General features: G+C 28.4%; 1 protein-coding gene across 3 annotated transcripts in view; it reads right to left on the bottom strand.

The window, feature by feature from the left end:
* The window catches only part of LOC105457970 (band 7 protein AGAP004871), a 36,684-nt gene that overhangs the window by 16,394 nt on the left and 10,111 nt on the right, over positions 1–10,179 (bottom strand). For 2 of the 3 annotated variants that reach the window (XM_011702959.1, XM_011702967.1), the window contains exons 3-8: positions 4,450–4,559; positions 3,754–3,826; positions 2,216–2,298; positions 1,401–1,604; positions 1,252–1,307; positions 726–804 (exon numbers count right to left, since the gene is read on the bottom strand). In XM_011702959.1, the coding sequence (XP_011701261.1) occupies positions 726–804; positions 1,252–1,307; positions 1,401–1,604; positions 2,216–2,298; positions 3,754–3,826; positions 4,450–4,559 (605 nt within the window). Of the gene's footprint in view, positions 1–725; positions 805–1,251; positions 1,308–1,400; positions 1,605–2,215; positions 2,299–3,753; positions 3,827–4,449; positions 4,560–9,172; positions 9,366–10,179 lie in introns of those variants that run through there. The other variant, XM_011702978.1, reaches the window with a different exon arrangement.

A 10,179-nucleotide genomic window follows, 5' to 3' on the forward strand; every position in this document is an offset into this window, starting at 1 on the left:
ATTGACCTAACTCTTTTTCTATTTTATTATTTTATATATACAAACAATAATTATTTTATAACTTGATTTTATATTATATTTCAAAATATAGAATGATAAAGTATAAAATATTTCGTAAAATATTGATTTTTCAATAACTTTACTTTAATACTTTTATATACAGAATAATAAGAGGAATCGTATTATGTAAAAAAAATATATAGGTATATATATAATTTTATTTAAAAAAATCGATGCGATCTTGATCTGATCTTAATGACGCCGTTCAAAATCAATGATACTTTCTTATGTCCTCCTCCGAACTATACAATTTTTATCTGAAACACTTCCGAATCTATCATATTTTTCGAGAAATCTTAATGTATTATTTAAGAATATATTTCGGATCCGTCATTTTGAAGTGTATACTTCTGACCTCGGATTTCAACGACCAAAAAACAACAGGTAATACCAAACTGTATTAAAATTCAGATATTTTTTCGAATTTTGATACATCTATGAAGAAATGCATAAACTTACTAATTGCTAGGTGGAGGGGCAACCTGAAGATATTAATCGATTTCGATAAAATTTTACTCAAACCATATCAAGATCCATAGCTAACTTCTGGAGGGTATTACCGATTTTCAAAAAAAAATTTTTTTAGCTCATCCTAATATACATATACGTATATGAATAAAATATATGTATATCTTTTCCTACATTATACAGCTTTAACGTCTTACTTTAGCGCGTGCTTCACGTGCAGCTTCAGCTTCCGCTGCCATAGCTCGCTGCAGTTGAACGGGTAGTCGTACATCTTTGCTATAAATTTCATGAAAAAAAATCGCAATTTATTATTGTTGTTATATTGTTATTATATTGTATACGCATTAGTATAAATGTAAGATTAAAGAAAACACATAGTTGCTCTTAAAAAATGATATGTAATTACATATTGCAATAACTATGTGTTTTAAATTTATATTTTTGCATAGAACAATTTTTCGTACAACTTATAATTTGCAAGGTTTTTAAAGTGTGCAATTTAGATACTCTATGTTTTATTAATACTCATTGTTGTGCTATCTTTTCTCCATAAATTTAACTTCAAATTTTTCAATTATAACATGAAAGAGTCCCTTTATAAGAAGGTTGAAATGATTATATTCAGCCATCAAAAGAAATAGTTACTTTTCTTGAATACAAAAAAAAAAAAATTTTATTGAATATGCCATTACTGCTATTACGATAAACGATTTATATACTTACATTTCGACTCGTTCTACTTTTATCCCCCATGTATCAGTGGCTTCGTCCAGGGACGCCTAATGAAAATCATCAAAATGTCGTTAATATATATATTGATTAATTAATTCATATTTTCCCCTAAAGATAGCGTGCCTAAACTTCACATATACCTGCATGTTTCCGGAGATTGTTTCTCGTTCGCTCAATATTTCATGAAGCGGTCGTGTCCCCATGGTATTCCTCAAGGTCGTTTGAGCCAGTAGCCTTGTACTATGATGAGCATTCTCCACATTCGCAATCGAAATGGTCGCATTATTAACACGATAATAAACTACCGCATCAACAGATACTGTAACGCTGTCCTTCGTCAAGACCTAATTTTTAGATAATTAGATATATAATTTTATCAATATTAACATTAATATCCTATATTTAATATACTTTTAATTTTCTTATTCTATATATGTATTTTCTATATCTTTTTATTTTTTATTTTAGTTTTATCGTGCACATATATATATATTTTTTTTCTATAATTTCTATATTCTAGTAATTTATTTAATTCTAATTGGTATTCGCGAATCCAGTGCGGAAATTTTTTCTATTACGCGCCAAATTTTCAAATATTATTCTAAAAAATTACTATAATTGTATATAACAAATATTTTTTAAAACTTTACATAATTTTAAGTTACATAAAATCTTATTCTTTAAATTTTTACCTTCTCAAAATCTGAAAAAAAATGTTCTACTGTTACGTTAACTTTAAGCAAAGATACATTAATTAAAGTTTTGTCGGGTATAATCCACGAATACTAATTAAGATCGGAGCGAATACCAATTACAGTTTATAAATAAATAAATTTATATTATTAACATATTCAATATACATATTTAATATATTTTTTTATGTATGTATCAGTAAGAATACAGTCCAAGTAATATTCAAATGACATTTATATTAAAGATGATTGCATGCAATTACCTCTTGCGGGGGTACGTCATATGTTCGCGTACGCAGATCAACGCGCGCATAGTTGTCCACACACGGCAGAATGAAAAAGATTCCTATAAGCGTAAACATGATTAATCGACTACGATAAACGATTACAAATCGTGCGTAAAGTGAAATGTTGAAATGTTGAGTAATATAAACAAAAAAATGCCGTAAAAAGTATCGTAAACGATAATTAAATTATCGCTAGCTCTGTCTTTCCAATTTTAACAATATATTACACAGTGAAAACTATGGAATTTTTCTTATAATGTAATAGCATAATATAAAGGTGTATATGTTTTAATAAGTATATGTAAAACTAATATAATATATATTTAATGTGTAGTAATATATGTTAATATATATATAGATAGAAATATACGTTAATCACACAATTTATTCTATTTAGTTTTTATAAAAAACAACGGCGCTGTGTAATAAATTAATATTTATTATAATTAGTATAATTGTGGCGATCGTGGCGCAAGGAGCAGCGCGGTAGCTTTATAAGCTAAAGATCCGGGTTCAAATCCACCCATAATAATATAACTCTGAAATTGATTTTAATCAATTCAGAAGCGATCGCCGCCTCTCGGAAGGCAATGGCAAATCACTGAGAGTATCTTTGCCAAAGAGAACCTCTTCTTAAAAAATGGCCGTTCGAAACCAGCGTTAAAATCGTAAGTCCCGTATATCTGCGTAAAAGTGTAAATAGCGCACATCGCAGAAATACGAGAAGAGGTCACTACGCTCTGACAAGAGTAGTAGGACTATTGATTTGATAATTAGTAATATATTTATTATAATAAGTTAATATTTATATTTATAAAATAACATAACATAATAATAAAAATAGAGAGATGAAACTTATATTGCTCGTATAAACAAAAAAAGCTTAAAATGTTTGCTTAAATTGTTTAGAGTACAAAAAATTATATATTTATATATAAAAATTAACACACACACAAAGATATTTTATACTGTCTTACATATAATGCAATACAAAAAAGTTTTTTTTTATAAAAACTATAGTTAATAAAAAAAAGTAGCAAATATATATTAAATGTATGTTTAGACATTTCTTGTTATATATGGAAACAATGGAAAAGTATTTTTTTCTTTTATTAACTTTCTATTATCTTTATTTTCATTATTATTTTATACATATAGATATATGTAGATAATAATTTTGTTTTAAAGAATTCCCAAATATTTTTTAGATATCTAAGGATTTTCGTAAAAGAAAATTTTCTGTAATTAAATAATATCTAATATTAAAATCTTTCCAGTATTTCCAGACATAAAAACTCTGAAGAATGTTCAGTATCAAATGATATTTAAAACAATTCAAATTTTTTTATATGATACAGAATGCATATTTTTTTATATGACTGATATTGTTAATTACTTAAAAATTTTCAAAAGTTTGGATAAAGTATACGTAACTATCTGTATACACACTATACAATTAAGCAGATTATATTTTCTAAAAAACAAATGAATTAATATACTAATGTTAATCTTACCAGGACCCTTAGCGCCGCCCGATAGAAGACGTCCCAATCGAAATATGACAGCTCTTTCATATTCCTGTACAACCTGTAAATTTAAAAATATATATATTCTATATCATAACTTACAATTTTACAAGAATTTTACAAGAAATACAATATAATTTTTTATGTAATATATACCATTATATTTTTAATTGATTTAATAAATACAATTGATTACAATCAAATACAATTTTACTAATGATTAATAAAAATAAAATAAAAAGTCTAATTGAAATAAATTTTTTCGGTAAAATTAAAGTCGTCAAAATTAATCGATAACTAGTACTGTGACATAATTTATGCTCATACAAATTAATGCTCATTTTTACTGTAGAATTAGTAAGAAAGATTACTGATACGGGCTATTAATGAAATGGCCTGTTAATGAAAGCATATAATAGCTGCGCACTGATACGTATCTCGCTCAATGAGCTCCGTTATAATAATAAGATCGTAGCAAAAACGAGCACATATGTATGTACTGTGGATAAAAATAGCATTATGCATAAACTCCATGTAACTATAGTTACACTGAAATAACATTGCTCATTAAACGTCCACTTTCACAACTATCGACGAATAGCAAGAAATTTAATGCAAATGAGAATGAAATTTCAAAGAATTTTTTTTTTTAAAGTCTTTTCTTCCTTCGAAAAAGTATCCTACCTTGAAACAAACAAAGAGAGAGAATGGCATCGTCAATATCACAAGAATCCATGATAATATCACCAAGATGTTCCCGCATGTTGTCGAATCTCCCGCTGCACTGTCATCCGCTGCAACATAACATTATACGTTAATACTCAAAACAATTAATATATGCATAAAATAAAAAGTAAATGTCTAATCAAAGAATTTATTTTCAAGTCGTATTAAAGCTATTTGTGTATCGACTTTCCGATTATCATAAGAGATTTAGTAAAAACATGCCAAATGCTCCCGAGTGAATACTTTTAAAATGATTTTTGGCACAAATAAAACTTACAAAGTACACGCACATAAAATGTATGTACGTATGTAAATAAAACATAAACTCAAGTGTTGATACGTTAGTCAAAGATTTAAGATGTTAAAAAAAATTCAATAAAATGTAATGTTAATAGTGATCGCAGGTATTGAGAAATTTTTAAGCAATTATTTCATTTTAATTATTTCATCGTGATATTACGATTTCAGCTTCAGTTTAGGATTGTGCTTCAAGACTGATAAATAATTGGCGCGCAGTTTGCATCAATTGGTAAATACGAGTATACATATAAATATGTATAGATTCACACAAAATATTATTAAATACCAATAATAGACTTTGCTTTGACCGAGATAGATTATTTTTAGGTTTATCTGTATTGTTGTTAATTATTTTATTCTTACGCTTAAGGGAATTGTAAGCAAAACAAAACTCCCTACTCTGCATCCCCGTTTTATAAAAAAATTTATAATCTAACGTAATACAATTCACTTTAGCTCAAAATTAAGCGCAGAAATTAGAATATTTTGAAATAACACATATTCTGTCAATCAGGAGCATTCCCACTTAATTCGAAATCACATTAGAGACATCAACTATAACACATCTTAAGGTCAAGGTCATCCTATATCCGCGATTTGTAAGTTCTTACAAACTTCTTACTATTATTTTAATGTTATCTCAATTAATTTTTATTTACATCAAAAATTTTGAATATATATTTATTTGGTATTATTTGTTTCAATATTTCCAAATTTCATCAATAAGAATCTTTTTTAAACTAACTGCCTATATTTTAGTGAATTTATACAAAAATATATAAAGGAAATTATACATGTATAAATTAATTTAAAGATAGGTTCTCATATTTCACTGTATTTAATTTATTCATTGGAGCCTATTGTTTCTATTTAATGTGAATTTAAAAAGTTTGCAATTAAACTTTTTAATTGAGGAGCCTTTAGTGGCCTAATTTCCAATTACAGCACTCGTCAATAGTTGAACAAAGTTGGGTATGTGTCCTAAAAAGTCATTATCGAATAGCGACATCGTCAACACAATTACGTCGCTATCGACTGTCGTAATTGCCCGTGACCGTTATCGTCAAGTTTTTGTGGAATATACACTATCTGATATGTCTAGTGGATATTTCCGACTCTGACCTAACTTACATTCCTGTCAAACTTGATACTTCAGATACTTGCAATGTGCTGTTCGTCTTTCTGTATTAAGTTTGCAATCGATGACTTTGATGATAAGAACTTGCATTATTAACAAAATATTAATCAAAATATTTATTACAATCAATTTTTAGTTAAGTGTTAAATTAAAATTTAGAACTAAAATTAAAATTAAAATTAAATTTTTAGATAAGATTTTAACGAAACAAAATTAAAATTGAATGGTAATTTAAATTTATTTTGGAAAAAAAGCAAAGCAACAAAAATCTACAATATTTGTTAGTAATATCTCACGGAACGGTTCATTAACTTTGGCAACGCGATTTAACAATTCTAATTTCATAGTTCAAGTAATGCGAAAAATCTCTGAGTATAATAGTTTTTAATTTTTCGAATTATAAACAATGTTAGACACACAAAATTGTTAGAAAAATTATAAGATTATTATTTAGAAATATGTCGCTAAAGTTGTATTATAAACAAAAATAAAATTTTATTCAACCTTTGTTACTTATGTGTGTATAATATACATTTAAATTATTTATATTAATAATAATAATAATAAGTTTACATTAACAATAAGTAAATTAATTTTGATTTTAATCTTTGTGTCCTATATTGTTTATCAATAATTATTTTTGTCTATAACTCAATAATCGCAACGTAAGATTTTATTATTATTTTCAGTGTTTAAAATATCAAAACTCATTGTTATATTATAATAAAGAATCTTTCATCTTTTGTTCTCTGGAAATCTATATAAATGTAGTTTTCAGAAAATCACCGCGTTATCTGTGATTTATTTGCATATAAAATTCTAATGTTTTCGAATAGCGTTAATGCCTGCCGTTACGCAGAATGCAAAATTACTTCCTGCAAAATAGTATGACCTCTATATGTGCTTCATCTTCATGTTGTCATTGTCCCTGTTGTCATAGGAATAAAAAGTACATCGTACACGTTTATCCAGCTAATCAATATAGATTAACCTCATGGACTTTATTTATTAATCCGACACTGATCGCATGCGATATAATAAAATTGTTTACAATATGATCATGGGATAATTATAATTTACCAACCTTATTAAGCATTCTGGATATAAAGTTCAATGTATTATAATACGTAAACATGTTCGTAAACATACACACGTGCACGGATCGTAAAAGACTATTAGAAGTATCAAAAAGTGCAATTTTTTTACTTAACCCATTTTTTTGCTTTAATAAATAAAACTAAAACAATTATACACACAAGCGCCCTGATAAAAACAGTTTTCATAATATATCTAATAATATCTTTAAGAATTTTTCATATTTAAAGTTTATGAAAATTTTTTGATAACAATCTTAAATTCTTCAGACTTTGTTTTTTCAGAAATTGTAAAATAAAAAGAAATTTCACAATATTTCAGAATTCACATATATAAAAAATTTTCAAAAACAACATTCACAGCTCTTCTGAAAAGTTTTCCAATTTATATTTAAAAAATCAGAAAAATTTTTTCAAAAGTTAAATTATACAGTTAAAATAAAATTATACAAAAATTCTAAAAAATTCCGAAATTTATATAAAAATTCTGTAAAGAATTTAAAAGAAATTTTCATCAAAGCATGCGCGCACGCTTTATTCGTGTATGCTTCATTCTCAAATCGCAATTGCACATTAGCATGATAACAGTTACATTATTCGCATATGATAATTAATAATTTCCGATCATAAAGGTTATATGTAATCATTTTAAAAAAATTAGATATTCATAAATTTTGCACAGAACTTTAATATCAGTAAAGTAATTTTGTAATTATATCCTTTGACTAATTTATATTAGCGCTAATTGATTAGCTGTAAATATTTATATTAAATATTTTTGAAATTTTTTTAAATATTAGCAAGATAATTTTGCAATTATTTCTTTTCGCTAATTTATATTAGCGATAAATAATTAATTGTAAAAATATTTTTGCAAAACGCTTATGCATGTGTGTATACACAGTACACACACGCGCGTATATAAATGGGTATACAATTACATTGATTCTACCAATGCCTTTGGCTGCTCTACAAATCGATCAATATACATACGTCATAAAAAACACGTGCACACACAACCTACATTCGAAAAATGATTCTAATCACAATAATACATTTCAGGGAAACGCCCAACAAAATTCGAAAGAAATCCCTAATCGAGTTTTATTTAGCGGTTCATATTTGTCCGAAATATTCGTATAAAAAAAAAATCAATATAATCTCAACAAGTTTAGACACTCGATTATAGACACTCGGTTATAGACGTATGAAAGTGATCTTAATTTTTCGAAAAATGTAATATAACTTAAAATAATAATTTAATTCTTGTCGAGTTTGTGCAATATAAGATTTAGCCTTTGTAGCTGAACTTTTTTACTGACTTTTTTACTTGTTATCTTTCCTCTGTCCCCCCCCCCCCCAATAATTAATTATAATATATATCTATTCTATTTTAAGTACAATATGTATTCACAAGGAAGTGAAACGTAGTATAGCTACGAAGCACAGACCTGTAATGTAACAAGTGTAGAGTAAAATGAACGACAAGTTCATTATCTCTAAAGTTACATGTAATATTCATTAAAAGACATAAATTCAATCCGACTTCCAAAGCGCATCAAAAAAAGTTAAATGCAATTATTCTGAGAAAATGAATATAAATGTTCATGCATATTTTTCTATTTTTTTAAATTTATACTTAATTTTTTAACAATTTCTTCTCTATTTGTTGCTATAATACTATGTTATCTTATTTCAATATTATTCCATTTTATACAAATATAATGTACGTGTTGAATATAACTCTATATAAAAATATATGCATATAAGAAAAAGATTCAGAATTTAGATAACAAATATTTTTATCAAATTAAGTTAAAATATTTATATAATATTTAATCAGCATAAGAAAAGAATAACCAAAAATAAAACGACATTGCAATAGTAGACGTAAGAGAGAGAGAGAGCAAGAGAGAGAGAGAGAGAGAGAGAGGAGAATGTATGAGAAAAAAACACACATTGCCAATATTGTAATGGAAAACTATAACAATACAATATTACATATAAGAAAGAGAAAATATGGACGATTAATAATTTTATCCGAAAATTCTTACTGTTTAGTGTTTAGTAAATAATTCAAGCTTCCCCGTGTGACACGGTCGGCTTTAAGTCGACAAAATTTTGTCAATCCACATTCTCAATCGCTCACCGTCTGTCATCCCGAAGCAATCGGCGGCGTCCTGATTCTGATTCACGCACTATCACTCTATCCGAGCGAGGATCGCTTGACACACCAACTCGGGAAAATGGTAGATATTTCGCGTTCGAAGGAACGGAGTGGGGTGGAGAATCGAACGGACTGGATTAGGAGCGCGTTATTCACCTCTCACACGGTTTACCACGACTAGATGTACCGCTAGGGCAATCTCTCTTTCTCTTTCTCTCTCTCTCTCTCTCTCCCTCTCTCCCCCCCCGGACTCCTTTACCCTCCCTCGCAACCCATCCTTTCACCCTCGCTCTTTTCCTTTCGGCCCAGTAACCACCCTTTTCGTTCGTCCCTGTCTCTCGTCTTCGTCGAGGCAGCATGCGCGGGATGCGCGTTTGCGGCCACCCTACCTTCAGTCGGCTACCACCCTTGCTTCACCTCCCCGCCGCTCTTTCATCCCTCGCTCTCTATCTCAGCGTTTGTCTCTCTCTCGTGCAAAATTCTTCCTTCCTTCGGTTTATTAATCATTCTCTCTCACTCTTTCTCCTTTCACCTTCTAATTTTCTCATCACTCGATTACCCCACGTGCCCGTTGTTGCTCACGAGGGTGAGACAACGTTCGGATAATAACCGATACACGCGCTTCCCCGAGAAACGTACAAATTGGTTTATGTTCGATTTTTCTTTCGACACAAACAGATACGCTCTGAAACTTCAGCGATGCATGAGTCATCATAGTCTTCTTCCTCCAAGAAATGAGGAAGCATTTCACATTTGAAAATTTGTAGAAAAGTAATTGAGATTTTCAATATTGACAAAGATTTACCTGATACAGATTAGTGTGAATAAGGTAAAGTAAAATGAATATGATATGATAACCATATGGTAAGATATGGTAATGATATAGATAGGGGTTTGGAATCACAAAATATTATAGGAGTGACGAACTATAGGGTCCCCATTTTATTTGCGGTGTTTCATGTGAACACACACACACACACACACACACA

This window comes from Wasmannia auropunctata, unplaced genomic scaffold (assembly GCF_000956235.1).
Source record: "Wasmannia auropunctata unplaced genomic scaffold, wasmannia.A_1.0 LD336101.1, whole genome shotgun sequence".
NCBI lineage: Eukaryota > Metazoa > Arthropoda > Insecta > Hymenoptera > Formicidae > Wasmannia > Wasmannia auropunctata.